The sequence below is a fragment of the Myxocyprinus asiaticus genome, chromosome 2 (genome assembly GCF_019703515.2).
Source record: "Myxocyprinus asiaticus isolate MX2 ecotype Aquarium Trade chromosome 2, UBuf_Myxa_2, whole genome shotgun sequence".
NCBI lineage: Eukaryota > Metazoa > Chordata > Actinopteri > Cypriniformes > Catostomidae > Myxocyprinus > Myxocyprinus asiaticus.
In genome coordinates, this window is record NC_059345.1 from 44,548,702 (window position 1) to 44,575,262 (window position 26,561).

At 40.0% G+C, this 26,561-nt stretch overlaps 1 protein-coding gene across 2 annotated transcripts in view; it reads right to left on the reverse strand.

Moving 5' to 3' along the window:
* Positions 1–25,522, reverse strand: part of cdh8 (cadherin 8) — a 128,866-nt gene extending 103,344 nt beyond the window's left edge. For both annotated transcript variants that reach the window (XR_007899130.1, XM_051716583.1), the window contains exons 1-2: positions 25,276–25,522; positions 23,018–23,504 (exon numbers count right to left, since the gene is read on the reverse strand). Coding sequence is in view for 1 of the 2 variants with exons in the window: in XM_051716583.1 (XP_051572543.1) it covers positions 23,018–23,275 (258 nt within the window). In the remaining variant the exon portion in view is untranslated. The remainder of the gene's footprint in view (positions 1–23,017; positions 23,505–25,275) is intronic.
* Between the last annotated feature and the right edge of the window lie 1,039 nt (positions 25,523–26,561).

A 26,561-nucleotide genomic window follows, 5' to 3' on the forward strand; every position in this document is an offset into this window, starting at 1 on the left:
GCTGTGGTCTCTTCTCTTTCTTCTCCCCAAAAGGAAAAATTGTTCAGTTGGGGTTGGGGGTGTCACTCCCAAGGGGAAGACACCGCGGAGACCACACCCTGCCTGAGGGGGAGGAAATTGTGTGGAAATGTGTCACATGGTCTTACCGAGTCCTGTCGGCAGTGTCTCATGTGGAGAATTCCCTGTGGTAGGTCCTATCCGGGGGGGAGGAGCTCTACAAACACGGCGAATGGGGGCAGAGAGGCCTCTGCCCAAGGAAGACGTGGGTTCACCAACGGGGGGAACCGTCTCACGGAACATACATTACACAGGGTTACATATGGGCAACCAGCACATGTGGAGCACCTATCCCAGTACAGGGCCAAGTTAGCACATGTACTGGGCCGGCAACTCGCCTGCCACAGGGCTAAGGAGGAAGGACATCCAGGGTCCACTACTTCATGAACACGACTGGGGGTAAAAAGCTCATGTTTTTGCCTCCGGGAGGGGAAAGGCGCTATACGCAAGCTGTACACCCGGCCAGCTGTCCCGCAACTTTCCTGCTCGTACCTGACAACACACAGGATGAGACCGGCTCAACCCAGAGATTATAGAACCTTGTGAAGTTATTGGGTGTTGCCCAGCCCGCTGCTCTGCAGATGTCTGCTAAAGAGGCACCACTGGTCAGAGCCCAGGAGGCCGCCACACTCCTAGTAGATTGTGCTCATAGCCCCAAGGGGGGCGGCACGTCCTGGGTTTGATATGCCAAAGCGATGGTGTCAATGACCCAGTGGGCGATCCTCTGTTTGGAGACAGCACTCCCTTTCTGCTGTCCTCCAAAGCAGACAAAGGGCTGCTCAGATTGTCTAAAGCTCTGCGTGTGATCCAAATAAATGCGCAAAGCATGCACCAGACACAGCAACAACAAGGCTGGGTCTGCCTCCTACTGGGGCAGCGCTTGCAGGTTCACCACCTGATCCCCGAAACGGGGTCATGGGAACCTTGGGCACGTAGCCCAGTCGGGGTCTCAGTACCACGTGAGAGTATCCCGGGCCGAACTCCAGGCATGTGTCGCTGACAGATAACGCCTGCAGATCCCCTACCCTCTTGATAGAAGTGAGCGCAGTCAGGAGGGCAGTCTTCAAGGAGTGTTCCTTTAGCTCAACTGACTCCAGGGGCTCAAATGGAGCTCCCTGTAGGCCCCGAAGAACCACTGACAGGTCCCACGAGGGGACGAGACGCGGTCAGGGAGGATTCAGCCTCCTCGCACCTCTAAGGAACCTGATGACCAGGTCGTGCTTCCCAAGAGACTTACCATCAACTGCATCATGGTGCGCTGCTACATCGGCCACGTACACCTTCAAGGTGGAGGGGGACAGCTGCCCCTCCAGCCTCTCCTGCATAAAGTAAAGAACTTACCTGACTGTGCATCTCTGGGGGTCTTCGCATTGGGAAGAACACCACTTAGCGAACAGACGCCACTTCAAGCATACAGGTACCTCGTAGAGGGAGCCCTAGCCTGAGTGATCGTGTCTACCACCGGGGGCGGTAGGCCACTTAGGTCTTCCACGTCCCATCCAAGGGCCAGACATGGAGATTCCAGAGGTCTGGTCATGGGTGCCAGATGGTGCCCCGTCCCTGAGAAAGAAGCTCCTTCCTCAGGGGAATTCGCCGGGGGGAGCTGTCGCGAGGAGCGTGAGGTCCGAGCACCACGTCTGTGCGGGCCAGTAGGATGCTACCAGGATGACCTGCTCCTCATCCTCCCTGACCAGTGCTGACCAACGTGGCCTCAAACCCGTAGGTAGAAGGACCGCGGTGGGGAGCTACTGGGGTGGCTTTCCCTCTGAAGAAGGAAAGCCACGACCGCAACGTTGCCATGGTCATGTTCTCGCAGTGAGGACATGACCTGTCCACGAACGCCGTCTCCACGTGGGCAACACCCAAGCACATGAGACAGGGATCATGGCTGTCGGAAGCGAAGAGATAACGACCGCAACCAGGAATTAAACACAAATGGAAAGGCATCTTTAAAAAGACGCTCTCCATGAGTGCCACTCTTTTAGAAGGGAAATATACTCTTTTAGAGGAAGAATATACTCTTTTAGGCTGCTGAAGCGCCCAGGGGGGTTCTCTGCACTCCACCGGTGCAAGAGGGGGAGAAGCCACTTTAATGCTCCGTAAATCCAACAGCTTTTCGAGGTGAATGGATCAGCAGAGTAATTCAGCTCGCTGAACACAACTGCTCGGCTCCGAAGAGAAAATCTGAATGAGTGGTTGCAAGCCAGCTCCTTTTATACCCGTATGTCCGGGGGAGTGGCATGCAAATTCCACTCGCCAATTCCCATTGGCCTTTTCTCAAAGATCAGAGGTGTTTGGGGCTCCCAAGGGTGACCCCTAGTGTCATTACATTGACACAACATCGTGTGAGTGACAGATAGGGAACAGCACCATCACTATTTGAAAAAAGTCATTTTTGATCAAATCTAGACAGGCCCCATTTCCAGCAGCCATCACTCCAACACCTTATTGAGTAATGATGCTAAATTGCTAATTTGGTACTAGAAAATCACTTGTCATTAAATCAAACACTGCTGAAATCTATTTGGTTCATTAAATTAAGCTTAACATTGTCTTTGTGTTTGTTTTTGAGTTGCCACGGTATGCAATAGACTGGCATGTCTTAAGGTCAATATTAGGCTTTCTCTAGAAACTCATCAGTCAATCATTGTTTTGAGGAATGAAGGCTATACAATGCTTGAAATTGAAGATTTCATACAAAGGTGTACACTACAGTCTTCAAAGACAAAGGACAACTGGCTCTAACAAGGACAGAAAGAAATGTGGAAGGCCAGATGTACAACTAAACAAGAGGATAAGTACATCAGAGTCTCTAGTTTGAGAAATAGATGCCTCACTTGTCCTCAGCTGACAGCTTCATTGAATTCTACCCACTCAACACCAGTTTCATGTACAACAGTAAAGAGAAGACTCAGGGGTACAGGTCTTATGGGAAGAATTGCAAAGAAATAGCCACTTTTGAAACATAAAAACAAAAAGAAAAGGTTAGAGTGGGCAAAGAAACACAGACAATGGACAACAGATAACTGGAAAAGAGTATTATGGATCTTAACCCCACTGAGCTTTTGTGGGATCAGCTAGACTGTAAGGTGTGTAAGAAGTGCCCGACAAGACAGCCACATCTATAGCAAGTGCTACAGGAAGCGTGGGGTGAAATGTCACTGGAGTATCTGGACAAACTGACAGCTAGAATGCCAAGGATCTGCAAAGCTGTCATTGCTGCACATGGAGGATTTTTTGATGAGAACTCTTTGAAGTAGTTTAAGAAGTTCTGAACATTTTATTTTTTTCAAGTTGTAATAGTAATTTTTCACGTTATTAATGTCCTGACTATACATTGTTATCAATTGAATGCCACTTTGGTGAATAAAAGTACCAATTTCTTTCCATAAGAACAAAATCTGTACATTATTCCAAACTTCTAAAGAGTAGCTACTGTAATATTCAGTATATTCATTATATGTGATTATTTCAGGAGCTCAGGTTTTCACAAATACAGTTGTACAGTATTTTGTATGTAGTGCATCTTTTATATGGTTTATGCATGTTTAAATTAAACATTTATAAACATTGTTATATTGTTTTTTCTAAATATTTGAATATTTGATTTAAGTTTGATTTGTTAAAATTTTACACATTTATGTAATTTTGCACATTATAATCATCAAATAAAAATATTATTTTCGTTGACTAAAATTAATGAGTATGACATGATGAAATTTTGACTCATTTTAAAGGACGTTTTCGTCAAAAGACTAAAACTATGACTAAAACTAAAAATATAAATAAAAAAATTATGTAAAAATTAACATGTTCATACATAAAGTGTGTGTAAAGGGGTTCGGTGGAAAGGAGGAGGCGAGAACCATCTTGACAACTTAAATAATAATTTAATAAACAACTTAAACAAACACACAACCAAAAACCACACAGTACAGCTGCCTGCAATTCTCTCTCTCTCGAACTGTCGTCCCTGGCCGCCTTTATCCCTCGCGCGCCCCATCAGGCTGATTGGGGACCAGGTGTGTCTCATTCCAGCCCGGCCCCGCCCTCCTTGGCTCTACACTCCTCCCGGCGTTACCTCAGGCCGGGGAGCCCCTGGCATGATGTACATCCCCCACCCTTCCTCTCCAGGGGGGGTGCCTTACGCCCCGACTGCCGGCGGGTCATCCCCGCCTTCCTCGACCTGGGAGGAGACAGGAGGGGAAAAACAACAAAACAAAATGGCGAGGGAAAGGCCAACACGGAGCGACAGAGAGAGAGAGAGGAGAGAGAGAAAAAGAAACTCACCGGTTCTCTGATGCGCCGTCGCGTGGTCCTCGATCACTACTCCACCCTCTCAGGCAGACTGCAGCCGCTCCTCCTCGGGCGGACCGGAGTCAGACCTCCGACCCCCAGTGGACAGAATGCCCCTCCGCGTTCCCGGTGTCCCGTGGGGACACTCCTCCGCCCCTGGCAGCGGCCCTACCACTCCAGGCGGTTGGGGAATCGCTTCCCTCCTCCCCCCGTGGACGGCAGTCTTCTCTCGACCCCTCCGCGTTCCCGGGGGACAGAAGGGCACTCCTCCACCCCTGGCAGCCGCTCCCTCGCTCCAGGCGGTCAGGGAGTCCCTTCCCACTCGCCTCGCGGACGGCGGCCGTTCCCCATGTCCGGGTGGTCGGGGAGTTCCGTCCCCACTCGCCTTGCGGACGGCGGCCGTTCCCCGCGTCCGGGTGGTCGGGCTACTCCATCCCCCGTCGGACGGCAGCAGCGCTCCCCTGGGTGGACGGCAGTGTCGAGGACTCTGCGACGGGAATCCCTCCTCCTTCCCAGGTTTCGGCACCAGTGTAAAGGGGTTCGGTGGAAAGGAGGAGGCGAGAACCGGCTTGACAACTTAAATAATAATTTAATAAACAACTTAAACAAACACACAACCAAAAACCACAAAGTACAGCTGCCTGCAATTCTCTCTCTCTCGAACTGTCGTCCCCGGCCGCCTTTATCCCTCGCGTGCCCCATCAGGCTGATTGGGGACCGGGTGTGTCTCATTCCAGCCCCGGCCTCCTCGGCTCTACAGTGTGGTTTTATAAATTTGAATAGCCTGAAACATACAAGATCACTGTATGGACGGCATTTAAAATTTTAGGAATTAGAATGGTTGGAAAATGAAATGATTGCTATTGAGAAGAATATGACTGTATGTGACTCTGCCAACTTAAAAGAACTGTGGTTTGAGAGAAAAAAAATCAGCTGAGCTCATTTTTAAATGAGAAAGTTAAAGGAGCTAAAGAACTGGAGACCTGTTGCAATTTTATGCTCTGAATATAAAATCCTTTCCAAAGTTTTAGCAAACAGACTGAATAATGTATTACATGGAATTATACATAAAGATCAATCCTATTGAATTAAAGATAGATCCATTACAGACAACCCACATTTAGTGTGAAATATTTTTGATCTTGCATCTTGTAATAACTCTAATATGGGTTTTCTGTTTTTAGATCAGGAAAAAGCCTTTGATAGGGTTGATCATATTTTTCTTTTTGATACTTTGAAAGCCTTTGATTTTGGGGATGGTTTTATTTCAGAGATAAAGTTGCTTTATACTGAGGCCACTTGTATGGTTAAGATGGCTGGTGGCCTTTGTGCCCCTATAAGTGTTAAGAGGGGTATTAGACAAGGCTGTCCTCTTTCTAGACAGCTTAACAGTATTGTCATTGAGCCTTTACTTTGTAGATTAAGAAGTTTTTTAATGGGTTGGCAGGTTAATGCTTTTTGTTAATGCTAATTCTCAAAATTCTTATAAAGATTCTGCCTACGCTGACTATGTTACTGTTATAATAAGAAATGAAAGAGATGTTCAAGTTTTAGAGAGAGTATAGAGGTTTTTGGAAAAGCTACTTCTGCTAAAATTAACTGAGAAAAGTGTGATGCCTTATGGTGTGGTCAAAATGTTACAAGTCCGTCTCTACCTGGTTGTTTAAAATGGGGTAAGGCTGATTTTAAATATTTAGGGGTGTTTTTAGGTAATGAAGAGTACCTAAAACATATGTACATTAACAAACTGGATCTGTCTGGCTTAACGGCCTTTTATAGGTCTGTTTTAAATTCATGGACTCTTGTTAATTTTTCACGGGAGCTAAATGGAATTAAGCATTTATGGCTGAGAGAAGAACCTTTACTTTTTAACCCTGCCTTGGACTTAGATATTTTAAATTCAGCTGCTCTTAGGAAAGTTATTTTATCAGTGAACTCACTAAACTTGGACATTTATTGTCATTGAACAGATCTGCAGAGTCTTTAGCTCACAGACTTGGCATAAGGTCAATTTGTATGGCAAAAAGATTGCTGACGCAAATTTCTGATTCCCTGCTGCCAGACTATAGACTTTCTTTAGAAACTTATGATCCAGGAATGGATATCTCTCTCTTCCCAGAGCTGAGAATTCAAGTTGCAGCTGGAGATTGGCAGGAAATAGAAGGTGGCTTTCTATCTCTTGTAACACCTATGCTGGGTTCATTTGGAGACACTGGAAAGAAGGGACTTTATGGACTGTGTGTGAAAGGACTACATCTGCCTGCTCTTCAGAATGTCAGGGAATGTCGCTGGCAAGAGGTTTTTGGATTAACTTTTTTTCCCCTAAAGGTAGCTGGAGGACCTTGTAGAAGCCTCCAATTGAGAAAAGATCTGGACATCTTAGTTGGAGGATTTTACATGATATAATAGCTACGAACAGACACAGAGCACATCTTGATCCACAGGTGGGAGAGGGTTGTCCTTTTGTGGTGTACAAGAATCAGTGTTTCATTTGTTGATTGTTTGAGACTGGATTTTTTTGTTTAACAAACTTGTGGAGTAGTGTCAGACAGAAGTCTTCAGTTCTATGTTTTTTTTTTTTATTTATTTATGATCCTAAATATGATAGGAATATAAAAGAAATTAATGTTTTGTTTTTTGGGGCAGGCACAAATGTCCATTTGGTGTATTAATCAATGTTTATGTGATGTTGATAATGATGGTTTGTTACAGATTTATTTTTTAAATCTTGTGATTTTTTTTTAATTTTTTTTAACATTGATAAATAAAGAGATGCTAAAAGTCAAAAGTTTCTCTCTCTCTCTCTCTCTCTCTCTCTCTCTCTCTCTCAATTCAATTCAATTCAATTCAGATTAGCTTTATTGGCATGACTGTATCCAATGTACAATGTTTCCAAAGCATTCATTAACAAAAAAACAAAAAACAAAACATGTATTACATACATAAAAAAGTAAAATAATAAAATACTACTACTACTACTACTACTAATAATAACCATACAGGTAAGTGCACAAAATGTAAAGAAAAGTAACCACAGAAAACAATAAGTAACAGTAAATTAAACTGACACTTTTAGTATTTAGTGAGGGGTCACCCTCTCTCCCTCAGATCATGACAGAACACGTGATCTGCTGCTAAATCTATACATTCAGCCTTCTCTCCTAGAACATAGGAAAGTTTCTCCACATTGCTCACTCTTCTGAATTCAGGCAGTATCTGTCCTATGACTTTAAAATATGTGTGTCTGATGGTCTTATATTTACTGCACTCAGTGAGGAAGTGTAGTTCATCCTCTATGACTCCTTGAGTGCAGTGTGAACACAGTCTGTTCTCTCTGGGTCTCCAGCTCTGTCTATGCCGACCCATCTCTACAGCCAGACTGTGCTCACTCAAAAAATACTTCGTAAGGAGCTTCCTGTGGCAGTAGTCTTTAATTTTGGTCAGATATGGTGCCAGTTTTTATTCTGTCTTAATTTTTTGGAAAAGGTTCATTTGTTTATTTCTTTGAGTGTTCTTTGCCAACAATACATATATTCTTCTTGAGTTGTGTTTTGCATTTGTTTTGCATATGTTTATTTTGTCCACTAAGTACTTTAAAGGGTCACTCTCTGGGTGTGCTGCTCTGTGTATAAACGCACAGTTATTGTGATTTTCTGGGGAAGAGTCTGATAGGTGGAACCAGAATTTACTGGCTCTCTTTTGAATGTCAGTCAAAAGAGGGAATCTGCCCAGTTCTGCCCGACAGCCCAGGTTAGAATCACTTCTTTGAACTCCCAGGAAATTGTTCAAAATTTGAAGTGGAAAGTTTCAACTGAACTTTTGTCCCAGGAATCATAATTTTGTTTATATTTGGGTCCCCAGATTTCACAGCCATACAGAAGTCTGGGTTTGATGACACTGTCAAATATTTTCAGCCACAGTTTGATTGGGGGATTAAATTTGAATAATATTTTTCTTATGCTGTAAAATGCCCTACAAGCTTTGTCTGTTGCCCTTGTCCTTCACAGCCATGTCAAACTGTCCAGAAGAGATTGTCAGACCTAAATAACTGTAACTGGTAATATGGCTAAGACTTTCTCCCCCAAATGTAAAAACATGTTTTTTGTCTTTAAGACTATTTTTCTTTTGGAAAATTTGGACTTTAGACATGTTTATTGGTAAGGCCCAGTTACTGCAGCAATTTTCTAGAACTGAGAGACTCAAATAATCCCTCTTCAGTAGGTGAGAGCAGCAGTAGGTCATCTGCGTACAGAAGACATTTGATTTCTCTGTCCAGAGTGATTCCAGGGCTACATGAGTATTGAAGCATTGTGGCCAATTTATTTATGTAAATATTAAATAAAGTTGGGCTTAGGCTGCAGCCTTGACAAACTCCCTTTTTCTGGCTGAAATATTCAGTTCTTTTGGTGTTTATTTCAATGCAACTTTTGTTGTTTTTGTGCATGTCCTTAATTAAATCATAAACCTTTCCTACTATTCCACTCTGAATCAGTTTTAGGAAGAGTCTGTTATGCCAAATTGAATCAAAGGCCTTTTTTAAATCAATGAAGCAACCAAACATTTTTCTTGTTTTGTTTGGTGGACATGTTTGTATACAAGTGTGTTCAGTGTGTATATACGATCAGTTGTTCTCTGTTTTGGCATGAATCCAATTTGACAGTTGTTTAAAGTCTTGTGTTCTTGGAGATATTGGACTAATCTGTCCTTCATAATACAGCAGAATAGTTCTAGTTCTTGCATTCAGATCCCCAATTATCAGGACTGAGCCTAGAGACTGAAACTGAATGATCTCAGATTGTAATGTAGAAAAGATCTCCTCACTATAATAGGGTGACTCATGTGGGGGGGGATGTAGGTGGCATGCAGGTAAGTATCCTCATCTGAACAAATAAGTTCCTTTTTCATTTTCATCCAAATATGTTTTCTCCCTTTTTTAACAGGCCAAACGTAATGGAAAAGATGTTCTTTAAACCAAACAATAATTCCTCCTGAATCTCTTCTATTTTTAATGTTAGGGTGTTTCACTGATAATTTTCTTCACTGATAATTTCATTCTCTGTAGTTTGAAGGAGTGTAACTTTTTGACTCTAATCGACTCCATGTCTCAATTAATATTATGATAATTATTATAATATTATGATAAGTATCTCTCTCTCTCTCCCTCTCTCTCACACACTCACTCACACACACCACCAACTGGGCCAATACAAAGAAAGCCATCATTCTTTGAGTGTAATTCCAGAGGCCAGCCTATACAGGCCTGATAGCCATTAAGGATTCATGATTCATCTGGATCTCATATTATAACGGCTTGAATTTTTCATGCAACCCTTCAATGCCAAGAAGAGCAAAAAAGGAATTGAAATTAGAAGAAATGTTGTCTGCAAAATCCATATAATGCATTAGAATGTTAAAACCGTGTACTATTACAACAGGAACTGTGACCAGATTTGTTCCATTTTGCTAGATGTAATCATACATTTTAGGATGTCTGCATTATAATGGATCATGTTTGGACATTGTCAAGATGCAGATGTGAGAAAAGCCATGTGCGACTGATCTGTGTTTGTGTGTGTGTGTGTTTGGGTGCTTTACGAGGACATATTTTTAGGTTACAAACTGGTAATTACAAGGGTATTATGCTATAAATGTGGTTTATGAGGACATTTCTAGTGTCCCCATAATTCAAATTGCTTATAAAACATACCAAACAAATGTAAAAATGCAGAAAGTAGGGTTAGGTTTAGGGGATAGAATCTGTAGTTCGTACAGTATAAAAATCATTATGTCTATGGAAAGTCCTCATAAGGATTGCTGCACCAGCATAGGTGTGTGTGTGTGTGTGTGTGTGTGTTAATGCATGGATGTGTGTACCCTGTGTTTGTCACATGAAGCATTTGCTCTCTCTGGCTTATATTATATTTTTCAGCTTCACATCCAGGATCATTAAACAAAAATAGTTCAGTTGTGATAAAGGTCATTGCCACACTTCGCTGGCTTCCTGACAATCTCGCAGGTGTGTCACTGAGACAACTGGGGCAATTGATTCTCCATGGTTACTTTTTGTTCTTCTCAAAATGGCTGGACACCAACAACAGCAGGTACCACAATGCCCGAATGTACCAGATGCGTGGATTTACTTGATCTTTTGTTGGTATTTTAAAGCTCAGTAGAAGAGATGGTGGCTGTTCTTAAAGATTTAGAAATAGGCCTCTCCTCCCACCCGCTCCCATTGTCTACACCTCGCCTGCCCAGGTTTGCTCCCAGTTAACCACGTAGCCAACTACACATCACACAACACAATAGCAACATCCATTCTTAACAAGATCACTCTATCCTCCCAGTTTGGCTCCTAGGCTTTTATGGGCTATGGGACACAGGGATAATCCTCGCCAATTAGAAGGTTTAAATAATTATAATCAAGTGTTTAAGTAATCAGGATTGAATAATGGAAATCCAATATGATGGAGAAATTAGCTTGACTGCCAGAGTTTAAACCGAACCGCTTGTTCATGCATTAAGTCATTGAAGGTTCTTTTACATGATTTGCACTGGGGCATCCAAGCACCGCTCAACGCCAGTGTCAAGCGCCGCTTTGACCTCCACATGAAAAGTGTTGCATTTTGAGATTGCCCGGCAAGAAAGTGTGAGATGTGCATAGTGAACATTATTGGAATTTGGACTTAAAAGAGAAAAATGTCTTGGCAGTTGCTTTGATACATTCATTGCAGAAAGTACTAAGAGGATTTGTTTACATTATGATCTTGGGATGTTCTTGGTGAATTAAAATAAGTTCAAGAAATCTCTGGATGCTCAGAAACAATAAGGTAAAAATTAATGAATAAAAAAAGAAATATGAGTCTGGCTCACAAAAATGATTTGAAGCCACATGGGGGGCTCTCCTGGATTATTTGGAAGAAGCTTAATATTTGCTAATTCTTGTAAACCTTTTTTTATTTCTTGCTTTCCTCCATTGGGTAAAATTATCATATCTTAAATATAGTTTTTATTCATAATTATTAATTATGAATATATTGTGTTTTCACTACTTTCTTTTCTTGTATTGGTATACAAAGCAGTCCAGCTGTTGTTGGTATTTTTTTATTTTATTTTATTTTTCTAAATTGTAACCAAAACTTGGAAATTTCATAAATAACATATGAAAAAAGTTAGACATTTTGCATCACTTTATATTGTTTTACAGTTTTATATTATTTCTTGTTGTTTTTAACTCTAAAATCATCAGTAAGGCAAAAACCTGCGAAAATCACTTTGTTGAAATGTTGGACCTGTCATTGCAAAGACAGACTTTGTATATATGCAAATTGCAAGGTAACCTTTGGCAAAAAAAATGTCTGCTGCAATGGAGTCAAAGATGAAATTTGAACTTTGAGGGCCGTATTGTCCAGCTGACACTTCACTTTATAGAATGAAATGTATTCTGCAACGCTGACAACTCTGAGTCTCTTAAGAGTGCAGTAAGTTCAACTTTCCTCTTAAAATAGTCAGGTATGATCCACCAAAACTGATAATCTAGATCTAATAATGCACTGTACAAAAATTCTCATTTATAGGGATAGTTCACCCAAAAATGAAAATGTTCTCACCCTCATGCCACCCCAGATCTTGCCTTTGCAGTCTCTAGGCACGATCATGATTTCAAGCTCGATTACACTTCCTAGTGCTAGATGCATGCGCAGAGTGCTAGAAGGTGCTATTGGAAATGATCAAAAAATCATGATCACCAAGGAGACTGCTGTCAAGATGTAAAGTGAAAAAGGAGTTATATTTTGGTTTGTGCTCACCCAAAACCAACTGGATTGCTTCAGAAGACATTGATTAAACCACTGGAGTCTTATGGATTACTTTTATGCTAACTTAATCTCCTTTTTGGAGCTTTTGAAAATTCTGGTCACCATTCACTTGCATTGTACGGACCTACAGAGCTGAGATATTTTTCTAAAAATCGTAATTTTTGTTCAGTAGAAGAAATAAAGTCACACATCTAGAATGGCATGAGGGTGAGTAAATGATGAGAGAATTTTCATTTTTGGTTGAACTAACCCTTTAAAGCAGGGCAACAATGTGTATACAACTGCTGAACAAAATTGCTTCTAGGCAGAATGGCAGTGTACATGTATGCATTATCATGGTTCATTCCATTGACACTAAAACCTGTGAAGAACATTAATATATAATATCTCAAGATACCTTCGGACACAGTTTGCATAGCAAGGTGACTGTACACAGTGCAATCCACAGACTCTAGCTGTGCTGAATGAAAGGGCCATATAACACGCTTAAGCAGTGAAAGATCGAGCCTAGGCGACACAATAAAGGTTAACTGATTAATTCCAGTGATTAGTCCACGCAGAGCTCAATGCACCACCTCCGCAAGTTCTCTCAACAGCCAAAACCCAGAGACTGCTGGCAAACAAAGGTTAACATCAGGTACTATGTGAAATACCCAGGTGGGAGGGGGCCTCTTCCACCATCCAGTCCAAGGCCAAAGCACGATCAGTGTTTCATGGCTCCTTAAAGAAGGCCAAAAATACTTGACTTTGCTGTTTTATTTAAGCTTGAGCATGCACACATTTAATCAAAGAGCATAAATGAGATAGAATCCCCCGCAGCCTCTGAGCATATAGCAAGGTATCAAAAGGGAAGTGACTATATGGCCCACAGAGCAAGGCCATTATAAAAGGTTCATCAATGTATGGATTTTCTTCCTCGGCTGTATGATCTGAGGTGGGCGGCCTTTGTACAGATGATATCTATTCACTTATTAAACTGAGATCAACAGAAAAGACAGCTTTGGTTATGCAGTACTATGCGCTGCCATTACCTGACAGCATGAATGAAATCGTGTGCTTGTACAGTTGGCTGCATCTGGGTTTTTTCAGAGGCCTGCCTGCCTGTTTTCTGCCTGTGTAATCTCACTCTTCCTCATCGGCATGGCTGCGGTATTGTGCTCGCTCCCGCCTTTTCTGCGCTGCATGAAACCGTTTACACAGCATTCATTGTGGATTCCCACAACATTCCGAAAAAGACAGATGAGGAGGCAGGTGAATGCAAGCAGATTCCTTGCCCGAGTCTTTTGACAGAGGAAACAGAGCAGAGGGAAAAAGTGTGTGTGGATGCATGCATGCACGAGTATGTATGTTTTTGTAATTGTTACCACCAAGGGATGTGGGATTTACACCCCAAACAACTCTCACTGCAACCAGACCCTATAAGTCACTGCAGAGGTGCTCTGCTGTTGTCACACCTCTGCCACACTGGCTCATTAAACCTGCTGGAGCTGTATATCAGTGTAAGTGTGTGTGTGTGTGAGCCTACCTTTGTGTAAAAAGCCAGGGAGAAGAGATGCTGTGCGGGGTATTAAGAAATGGAGATCGGTGAGAGAAATCAAATGCCAGCAGTTATTTATTTAAATGCTGGGCCGAATATATATTTAATGATTCAAGAGCACCTGCTGAAAGGCAAAGCAATCCTTTTGTCTATAATTGCAGTTGAACTGTGACCCCAGTGTTGTAATGGAAATATGCTTAGTTCAAGAAATGCTCCTCCTTCAAGTTTAGACTCACACACATGTACAGTACACACAGCAATTACATTCACACACAGACACACACAAGCAGATGTTGTTAATGGGGACGAATACAACAACAGAGAGCAATAGACAAGCTGTCTGGCTGGTCCAGGGAGGTGTTAATGTGATCCCACAGCTCAGCTGGATGCTGTGCAGAGGCCTGGTGTTTTATTACAGAGGGAGAGAGAGACAGAGTCAGACAGAGACTGTGCTCACCTAGCAATGATATAATGGCTTTAAAGGCCTGCATGACCCACAGCTCTTGGTTGAAATAACACGTTGAATAGAAGGCATGAAATAGAAAGAAAACAACAAAAGGCACTGAATCTGAGCCAAGAAAAAGAGAGGGCCATTGACATGCGGTGGAGAATCCTTTGGGACATTTATTTCTAACATTGCAATGCTACCACCACCATGTCATGATACTGATTTGACAACAGTAAAACAAAGGAGGTCTTGGAGCCATGCGCTGGCAGTTATCGCACATTCTCCAACAAGTTAGGCTGTGGTGCTCAACAAGTTAGTGACATGAGTTAGTGTACCAATCCTGTTTCTCTCCATCATTTCCTGTCCTCACTTTTCTGTCTCCATCAGGGGTCAGGAATTTGCTGGTTAGCAGGTCACTGTTAGCCCTGCTGGAACTACACCATATGATGGCAAAAAAGCATGTTTCTCCATTGGCAACCATGCAAAATTAGCCATGTTGTGTGATTCTTTTTTTAAAATTAATTATTTAATTACATTATAGTACATCTTTTCCAATGGCAGACTGTTTTTGCAGGGCTCTTAAAAGCATGAAATGAACTTGTATTTTTTCTGTTTTGCCACTGCCGAGTGTTCGGTAACCCAATAGCCGATCCTGGAACTGAGCACCCAGTAGGGGTGTAAATCGCAAGTTTCATCACGATACGATCTTATATCTCTTTGAATGGCGATTCGATGTTTGTTGATACCTCAAAGTCTGCTATTTTACACAATCGATTACATTTATTATCTTACAAATGCAACCAAATTATAATTTGAATATTTTATTGAGCTCTGAAAAGTGCAAATCCAATATCAACACTGGAACAACAAAATAAGGTACTTCAGTTGTTTAAAAAAAATACAGAAAAATAAATAATATAAAAAATAAAGTCACATACTACATGTGATCATAAATTTTTTTGATGACAGCTCATTGCCTTGTGGAATGAGGTAAACACTAAAGTGACAATTTTTAATTTCTACAACAATCAAGCAAGTCTTTCAATCCAAAATACTTACATACCCATGACAGAAGAGTATGTGCTCTTTATTTTTCATGGCTACAACTTCCACAGTTGTATTGAAAAATTCCCTTACAGTTTACTGTCATAAACGTTAGTAAAATTGTTGATGTAAAGATGTGAAAAGTCTTGTAATTGATGTTGGTGAAGGGCAGGCTCTTTCCCTCGTTAGTGCTGTTAAAAAATAAAAAATTAAAAAAAATTAAATAAAATAAATATATATATATATATATATATATATATATATATATATATATATATATATATATATATATATATATATATAAATCAGTGTTTACATGTTGAATCGATGACATGGTATCGTTGGTGATTTGATCGATGCATCGATCCAGATCGATGGATTGTTAAACCCCTAGCACCCAGGAGCAAAGATGGCAGCCTCCAAATCACATACTTCCGGAGAACCCTGCACTTGATGAATGGGAATGCTAACAAATATGGTTCAAAGACCTCTAAAGAAAAACCTGGAGAAGCTATCAATAAAAGTGGCAAAAAGGGCAAAGTCAGAAAGCATAAAAACATAGAAAACAAAAGGAGTTATTTGCAAAACAAGTCTCTCTCTCTCCATCCGCATCACAAGTGGCATATTTCCAATCACAGGTCAGAGTAAGAGCTGCATATGGATGCATTGGCCAATGCTGATCATCAGCATCTCATTATTTCGGTTACTGATAAGTCCACTAATACCCTCGTTAGTGCCCACTTGCAGGCCCTTCAATCACATGGAGCTACTCGATATCCATCAGAACCCGCGCTGCCTCGCTCCTAACCTGAGCAAATGCAGATTAATGCACAAGATCTTCTCAGATCAGAGTGTGCGTTGGCAGGCGTAAATCGTGGAGGGATCAAGAGGCGGACCTTTGATCTGAAAAAAAAGCCCTTCATCACATACTGCAAGGGAAAAAGTTGTCTGCTGCACCATAAGCTTGTCATTCTAGCCCATTTGATTGAATCGAAGCACCAGGAAGCTCATACATCAGAGCACTGCTCCAGACCCACTCGTTATAAACTCTTTACATATGTAATCACATAAGCAATATGCAATTTGACATTAAATAGCAGAGCTTAAAATCTATAAAGCTTAAAACCTATAAAACATACACAAATGCAACACAGTGTTTGACGGAAGAAGTTAGGCGATTGGTAAACAGCTTTTGTTACCTGAAAGTGAGAAGTTGTAGCATGTATAAGAGCAGCAGAAACATGGAGCAAAGGTAAACAGCTGAGAGTTAGAACTGTAATTCTTGAGAGTGGATCAGTGGGAGAAATATAGATAATTCATGTGGTGTCAAGAAGGTTGAGCAGGGCAAGTACTGCTCAGTGGTCTAACTTGCAACACTCAATGCAGAGCATGACCAGGGGCAATTGAACCACAGAACTGCTTATAGTGCACATATATTCCTATTGTAGTAATATAAAAGTAAACCATTGCTTCATCCAGAAACCCTCTGAAGCAATAATTGTGATACTATTGTTTTCCAAAGAGACACTTTCTCCATGAAAATAGAAAGGTTATACCTTTTTTTGTTATACAGTACCACTGTTTTAAAGCAATAACAAAAACATTTCCTCAGTAGAATTGTTGTAGCAGTTGTAGTGGCTTCTCAGCGATGTGTCAAGGTAGCATAAAAAATAAAATAAAACACACAGTGGCAGTTAACAGCAATCCCCATCAAGCAGCATGAATTGATTCAGATCATGAATTGATTGTCCTTTTTGGGGATTCACTGCTTCTTACATTCAAACTGTCACAATATTTTGCTTTCCTGCTTAGCTATAGGGCACACTTCCAAATGCCACTAATATAGAGCAAGCTAGATCTGAAAGCAACATTTCTACAATGTCCCTCCACTGCAAAATGGCCATTTTCATTTGGAATTAGACTGGTGTAGCTTTAAGACAGGCCGACATTAGATTTATATCCCTTCTCAGCTGCAGTCATTGTGCTCTGTAAAACTAATCCACTCTGGCTTTCATTACAAAATGACAGAGCACTACTAATTAATATTTTATAGCAAAGTTATTCATATTTAATATTGTAATGTAATTAATAATAACATAATGAATATTTCAGTGTTGTAATGTAAGTTGTAGGCTTGCATTAAATGAAGCAATGGAGAATAATACTGAGCTCACATGCTTATTTACATGGATACATTATTGCTTAATTAGTGTTGAATGTAGAATGTGAGATGATATGGATTTAAACCCAAAAATTAAGCCATGCCTTTATGTAGGCCAAATCTGTGCTTGTAAATTTCCCTTTAATTTCCTCCCCCTCCCCCTTTATATAAATATCATTCAAACACATAGAATGAGCAGCTATTCTGGTTGTAATGCTGAAATCAGCTCCACAGTACACTGGACATCAGCATAAAGGAGACATGTGTCAAATCAACTGGTGTTTGCTTGTGCAAAATATAATTTCTTAATGTAAAAAAACAACGGATTCAACAAAAAATACAGGTAAACATCTACAGTCTGGCTGCACACTATCTATCAAGTTTTGTCATACTCCCTGGAAGATAGTAAAACAAATGTCTACAGGCACATATCCATTTTCTTTTCTGAATTAATAAACAAAGCCATTTTCATGCATTCAAACTGACACTCCCAGTGATCTTGTTCTTTAGCTCAGATTGCTAAATATAAATAGCTTATTATCCATTCTCTTTTTCTCTACAAACACATATAATCCCATAAGAGATTAGAGCACAGTATGGTAAGAAAAGACATCAGACAGCAATGCTATTCATTTGTATAGAGTACATCTGCACTCCACAGAGAAGAATGGTGTCCATCATTATCTATTGTGATTAGGAACCACAACATGCTCCAGCCAAAATAGGAGGGAACAAAGCCATGTGCAAGATTGTATCTAACTGAAATATGTTGTAATCAAACTGACAATGATTTAAGTAAACACATCCACATCACTCTTTGTTGGGCAAAGGCTGCAATTTATTCTTCTTTGGCTCTCATTCTCAGTGGTGGAAAGAGTCCTGATGATTTTTTACTTATTTACTTAAGTAAACTTAAGTAAGTACTTACTGCTACTGAAGAAATAATTTACTTGAGCACAAGAAGAAGTGCTGAGAAATATTTTGACTCAAGTTAGAGTAAATAAGTAGTTTGCCAAAAAATACTTAATTACGTTACAAGTTACTTTATGAAAATTATATTATACATAGTATATAAGCTTCCATTTTTAGAACACAAAGACATTTTTCTTCTTGAAAGAAATTGATGCTTCCTTTCACTAAGGATGCAATAAATTGATCAAAAATACTGCCAAAATCATTAATTGCAAATTATTATTACGCTTTGAAACAATTGTTTTAAGTGGTATTTATTCCATTTTTTTTTACTCGTGATGGCAAACATGTACTGTCACCTATTCCTTACAAAAGCATTCTAAAGTGCTAATTTGGTACTCAAGAAAATTTTCATATTATTAGAACAATTGAAAATGGTTGCGCTACCAAGTGAAAATCGCAATATACTGGGGTTTTTCCCCATTTGCTATAAGTTGCTTTACACTTGCAAGTAAAACTTTGGTTTTAAAAATAGGCAAAAATAAACACATTTCTTCTGAAATTCTATTTTCTCCTAAAGTCTATTGTTTTAGAGAGATGAAGGCTATTCCATGCATTACTGTTTTGAAAAAAGAATCTCTAACCAGGATAGAGAGGAAAGTGGACAGCCCAGATGCACAACAAAAAGACAAGTAAATCACAGTCTCTAGTTTGAGAAACCGACTCCTCACAGGTCCTAAACTAGCAGCTTCTAAATGCCAAAGACCTGCATTGCTGCAAGAGGATTCTTGGACAAACAGAACATTTTAAGAATACAACATTTATTTAAATAGAAATAGCCATTTGTAACATTCTAAATGTCTCTAAATCATCTCTAAACTATATCATGTGCATTATGACTGAAACACATTCCTATTTCAGGTTTATTCTCATTCACGTATGTCCAAGTATAAAGTTAACATACTGTACAAAACAAATATAATGCAATATCATAGAGGAGGAAATTTATCTTCTATGATATTGCAGCAATTATCCAGATATGGAATGAGATTATTAAGCAAACTGTTATCAACACCTACATGACAACTGAATAAAATAAGGCAAAAATTTACATTTCACACAGTGATTAGTGAAAGGTATGACTGATTCAAACACTAAAAGTGGTTGTTCTGTATATGTATTATTATATTACAGTTGTAATAATAAAGTCTTAATTAACATTATGGTTATTTAACATATTGAGATATTATTAAATTGTAGCGTTTGGTTACATTATGTTTTGTGATTTCTCATACCTTCTATATATAACATCCATCCCTTGCTCACTTTTGGCCTCTAGCAGGTGAGGCTTTTCATACAGATAAACAGCAGCACAGGGCAGGAAAGTACAGTACAGCACCGTGAGCAAGAATGTTACCCACTAGGACAATTTATTTTGAACAACAAGGCCGAACGTTATGGAATTTAACATGAGAGTACAATACCGAACTGATGCGGATTAATAGAAGCGGACAGCCCATCTGTGCGTGCGATGGTGCGATGAACCGAACGGTGGGAAAAAAATGTATGTTCGGTGAAAAGTCAAAAGAAGATCGCAATGTATGTAATTGTAACTATATCAGATATTATTAATAAAACATGGGAACTCGTTGCTTGGGCATTTCTTGCCCCCATATTTTGAATTTGGGGATATTTTTGACAGTCCCCGTTAATTTCTGACACTATTGGCATTGTATCTTTCTAAAGTACTTAAAAAGTTTGTTTTAGACATATAATAGCAAGTAAAAAGGATATACCCACATATATGTCTACATTGTGTTAATGTTTGACACAGTTAAAACATTGCCTACCTTAAAAACAAGTGAAGTTTGATCAGTGGTTAAATATGTTCAGACAGTTCCCTCGTACCTGAATGAACGACTCCTTTCCAGAATAAAATGAAATATGCAGAAAGTCACAGTGTTACAGTTCTTGTATTTTGACAGGGCAGAAAGTCTTGGAGAAGCTAGAGAAGAGAGGGCACCGGTGGCAGATTACGCAAGCTGCTGTGCTCATGATGCTGTGCCCTGCGGGCATCCGTTGTGCCGCACACAGCGCGTTTTAGTTTATAAACAGATTTAGCGCTTATAACTTGCCAAATTCTTCTTCCCAAAAAAACTTCCCAAAAATTCAGAAATATTATGAATTTTTTGTACTTTGTAAGTGTGGTGAAAAATAACTGTAGCAAAATTGAATACTTTAAAGTGCTATTATTTATTTATACTTAAAAAAGTAGAAAATGTACATAATTACAATGAGAGTAGTTGTAATTTTTTTTTTTTTTTTTACTTTCCACCTCTGCTCATTCTTATGAGTGTTTATATAAAAATGTAATACATTCAAATGTACTACAACTAGTACTTTGTCAGAAAGCCCATTTAGAAATTGCATGCACTTTCTATGTCGGGCTATAGATTGCTGGATCCAAGCCAGTAATGGATTTAGAGCCAGTAATGATAAAGCCTGAACTGTATGGTGCAGGACATTAAATTGAGATTTGCAAGAACTGCATTCATGAATACATTTGTCATACTGTATATATGTGTTAAAATACATAACAGAAAAAAAAAAAACAAGAAAAAAAAAAACAAGCCAAAAATATTGGTGAGAAAACCAGCTCAGTCTTGTTTAGATGGGTTATGCCGGGAGCAGATCAGAGCACCAGGAGCAGCGTGAGTTGCGCTGTGTTTGACATGCCCTTCAGAAGCAGGTGACGGTGAGCTGTATCTTCAGCCCTGTGAGTCAGAGCACCGAGACCACACAGCCACGTGGAACAGTGAGGAGCATGCTGCCATGTACAATAGATACTGTACCTCTTTCTCTCCCTTTCTCCCTCTCTTTCATTTTTCCTCTCTTAGCCCTGCCATGCCTACTTCTACATGTATGCTAATCGTCTCCTCCGACTGACAGCTGGTGCTCAAAGGGAGTTCGTGCACTGACAAGACAGGAGCTGGGTGTATAATTAAACATCAGACCGGCACGTAATAAAAGCTAAAGGATGAAATGAGTGTAATCTCAGCCTGAGGTTTCTCGATAATCAGCCCACAACCACACGCCTGGCAGAGATGGCAGGAAAAGAGACAAGGAAAAAAAAAACATGCTGATTTCAATGACCCATTTGAATCACACACCTCCCACTCCTTATTTGATCAATTTTTTAATAAGAGAGGCACAGAGAGGAAGAACTTCAGACCTTAAGTGATGGAAAGAGGGAGAGACAGAGAGCAGAGTGGTGTTCAGTCTCTTCCGACAGCGTGGATTCCTATCTCACTGCAACATGGAACTTATCTGAGCTCTTCAAGCCATGCTCATTAGCACTTAACCTTACAGTGAGAAAAAAAAAAAAAAAGCAGAAAAATGAAGCTCAATCAATGCTGGCACGCCAAGGAAGCCAAATACAGTTGCACCCCTTGCACCCAACCATTTACCTCCACTCTCCATGCACTGTCCTCCAACAGACAATAATTTTGTTCTTTGCCAAGTTAGGTAGAGCCACCTTGTGCAGAAATACTTCATGACATTAAATAAAGCACAACACATTACAGATGAACAGAAAAGTGCATAGCTGTCAAAGCTCTCCCAGCTCTCTCTCCATCACCAACAGAAAGCTGTGTAGCATCGAATGTGAATGTGTCAGCCAGAAAGCATCGCACTCATTCGCCTTTATACTTTGGAGATCGTCACGAGGAGCACATTTATTGTGTTTGTTTATTCATTTTTGCTGATCAAAAGCTACAGCAGAATCCAACAAAGGCAATTTAATTGCAGCTCTTGAAAAATGTATGCCGCTCTTAAGGACTTTTTTGTGTCACGCCGATTTTGAGAAAACACAGGTGTAAAGGCTACATGAAAGCGCATGTTTTATTCACATGCCTGAGTAGTGAGAGGAGGTAAGCAAAAAACATGGAGAATTCAAGTGAGGCCTTAATTAGCTGAGGCTCTGCCAAATTTCAGACATGCAAAAGATGGCATTTTCCACCTCAGTGATGGTGAGGAAAGTGCTCAATCAGAGCAGCAATGCTAATGCATTCTTAAAGTTACAGGTTTTTACAAGTTTCGATTACATTACAATTAAAAAATTTATTTTCTTAATAACAACAAATTACGATGCATAGATAAAAATAATGTTATCTAGGAAAGCCAGGATGTTTTGTTGGCACTATTTGAACAAATAATAAAAAAAATAAGATTTTGAGGAACAAACATCTCGTTGGCTGTAGTATAGTGCTAGTGGTTGGACAACTATAGTGCCAGGTCGGGCTTCTGAGGTTTACGCTTGCAATGATCTGTGAACAAGCTGCTTTGGCCTGCTCCTACTATAGTCCTCTCAGGACACAGAGCTGGCACAGGTCCTGTGCCAGTTTGCTCTCCGACCCCATAAATATCTCAATATCACCTCACTACATACACGCATGAAGGCAGAGGATTTTATACACATAAAACTGGAGTTTCCTTTCATACTGTATGTGTTTCCGAAGATTTTCAGGATTTCCCAGAGCTGTATTTTCACTGTACTGATCACTGCCTTGAAACAGTTAAAAAATGGAATCTGTGGGAAACTTAAGCTCTGGCATTGATGCTAACCTTGGCCTCTTCTTCACAGCAATTATTGCTCCCTCATAAAATGTCAAACAAAAAGGTATTCAGGCAACATAATTCATGTTTCCACATGATAAGCATAATATTCACTCGACAATTAGACTACTCACCCTGCCAACCAGAATTGGATCGGGTCCAGAGAACTCCTCCAACACAAACATTTGATTCCAAACCCATCCTCTCTTGGCACGACTCAGGATTCTTTGTCCTTCACTTGGCTGGTTTTGCAGGATCATGGCTGATGCCGATTGTAAACTTTGTGACTGATTGTTTAATGGAGCCATGGACGAGTACGGCACACAAGTAATCCACACTAGCAAGAGGGATGTCCATAGATCTCGCTGCATGTCCCCTCCTCGTTTCAGCATTTTTTTTTTATTTTCTCTTTTTGTCTATCTTATGTTTCTCCTCCAAAAATCAGGGGTTGACCAGCCGACAGACAGCTGACTGGTTACTCTTTTGTTCTACGTATCTCCCAGCTTGAGTTCATGTTGTGAGGAGGGTCACGGTTGTACTCAAATCTGTCTCCAGAACAGAGAGAAGGGAAGCACGCAGTGAAATGTGACATCCATTAGTTGGTTCATCTGTGTATGAGATCTAGAGGGGAGAAAGAAATGCAGCCTTACAGGAAGTGCATGTAAATAAAATGGACAAGCTTAAGGAGTGAAATCTCAAGGTCAGTTCAATTTGATGTGACATTTGTCTTCCCATGTTTTTCAAGCTATGGGGAAAATGTTAGGAACTATGTGATTAAGCACAGTATGAGCAATTACTGTTTCGGTTAACACAATGCCTTGTGCCCTCATACTTTGCAAGCAGCAATTACATATTTTACACCAACCCTTTAAAAAGTAGTCAGTCATGAGCTAAATATCTACTAATGAAGACAATAATGACCCACAGCAATTAAAAATAAAATAAATAAAAATTAAAAAAACACTGTACATTAGGCGTCTAACTGAAGCGTAGCCTTTGATTGCAGTAAACCTGAAAATCACACATTAAAGAACAGAAGTATCTCCTTATGCCCATTTTGCCTTTTTATTTTCCTGAACAAATTGGCTTTCAATGCCCTTAAAAATTACAACATTATGGTATATTATGGCATTGTGTGGTATACAAAATAGCTAAAGCAAAGGGATTTGGACATTTTAGGATTTTTAAATCTAAAACTCCAACACTGATAAATATAATTAGAACATTTTCCCACAAAACCTTATTTAGGTATTTATGATTATTGTTCACAGTTTTTGAAGAGATAGCATAGTTTGCACCGACACTAAAATGTTTTGCACTTGTGATACTTCTAAAATATATTGGTGTCACTGGATGTTACATCAAAATCAAAATAGAACAGCAAGGGTATTCGCCTTTCTAGTTCATCATACAGCAATGATAAGCTGCATTTACTAAACCGGATTATTAAACCGAATGGTTTCAAGCAGTATCCTCTTGAGAACTGTTATCTTTTATTTCGTATGTTTTCGGGCATCAATTGAAAGTAGAACGGTAATCAAGAGGAATTCAGTCTCCTCACATGTAGAATGATGTAATAAAAACAAGAAAATTAATATTAAATAAGCCTTTAATAGTAGTAATAAGCCAACATTTTAATAAATGTGCCACGTCTACGTTATACATTTAAATAATAATTACCCTGTAGGCTATTATGTTAGCTAAACATTTGAAACAACAACTCCCTCACAGCTTTCTTCGTCTCCGCACAGTCACTTCAGTTCGCACTAACGCTTTATCAGTACACTGACTAGATACAGAAAGCTGCAAACAGTGCGGAGACGGGTTATTATTTAACTAAGCGAGTAAAGCGATGCGAGAACGAGAATTTCAGCACCATCAACTGTGGACAGCTCCTCACACAAAAAGTGGCGCTGAGAAACAAGCTTACTAATTAGGTCTGTATTCTGGTTGGTTGTTTTAAATGAATACGAAAAAGCAGGATTTAACTACCTAAAACACCACTCTAAAAGGAGTGCAGCTCTGCTAAAAAAATAAATAAAATAAAAATACACGCCACCTCGAACTAAATTGACTAATGGAGGCACTGACAAATCACGTTCTTCTGCGAAATGAACACAAATAATTCATGAACGATATGCCCAACACCTGACAAACAACAGCTACGCTGATTTTTATTTATTTATTTATTTACTTCTGGTCTGCAGGTGCTGACAGACCGGACAGTCAATCTGTATCACTCCTGAATCAATCACTGTAGCGCAAACAGGATCAAACAAAAATATGCACTGTTTCAGACAAGCCAAATGAACGCGCATGCACGCGCCTCCTGCCAAATTACAAATACTGTCTAAAATACGTTTGCACATTAATGCGAGTATTTAGTACTTACAGTTTCTCATCCGGACGTCCATTCCATGTCATTCACAGGAGACAGAAAAATCAAACACAGAAGGAAATAAGACGTGACTTGTTTCAGAATACCATTGGCACTTGTCTTTTTGTGTGCGTGCGTGTGTGTGTGTCAATTGAATATGGACAAAAAATAAGAAGGATAGTAAGTTGCCAGATGCAGTGGGAAACAATTAGGATCCGTACTGTTTAGCGACTTGGCGTTGACAGGATGTCGGGAACGGAGAGCTCCGGCAAGCCCGCTCGCTGAGTGGAAGAGTGAGGAGAGATGGACGAGAGGTATTTGGTGGGAAGAGCCTCCCCTCTGCCGCGCTCATTGGGCTGATAAAGAGGCAGGTCCTCAGCCCTGGCAATGAATGCATGCGCCCCTACCCTGGGAATACTGAACTTTTATGGCAGTGTGTTGGCGTTTTTTTTTTTTTTTTTTTTTTTTTTGGAAAAACGCATTGTGTTAACAAAGTATCCACACGTATGTGGCCGGCTTTAAGTGCTCCTGCGATTTGAAGTGAATGAGATTTTACACGACTACAAGCCAAAGTCTAACTGGCATTCTTTTCTGTGGCCTGCATTATTTCAATAGGCTATACTGAACTGTTATTTCCCCCCACACTGATACTACACTGTGTGAGCTACTCTGAGAGACTGCTGCGACGTCTAAGGATGGAATTCAAAGCTTTCTGGCATAACTCATGTATCATAATGTATCAACAGAACTGTAAGGTATTAAAAAGAGTTGGCTAATCTAAAATGAGGCAGAATATTTTGGCATAGTTGCATCCAATCTGATAACGTAAGAAGTAAACAACAAACAAGCTGTTTTTGGAAATTGGTATTTTCACATGCACAGGGCACTAAAATCAGACAGATGCTGTGAGGAGCAAAACAGATAGATACAGGCTTCACTGTTCAATATCCACTTTTTAACAGTCAATCAACATGTACGTGCATTGTTTGCATATAATGCTGCCTATTTCATGTTATTAACCATTTGCTATTTATCTGGAATTTTAGATTAAGAAATATATTTAAATAAATAAAAATAAATAAATAAAATCATCAACTCGTGTACCATTCATCGGGGCACATGTGACTTATCTTAACACGTTTCTTGCCTGCTTGCATGCATTGTATTGAGACTCTCCAGTTGCAGGTACCCGCGTGGCCCAAATATACTGTAATCGGGAGTCTGGATGCATCGCATTCCTAAACTCCGATTAAAGTGGCTCCCTCTAGCGGACAAACATCTAAACAGGCGTTAGGAGTTTT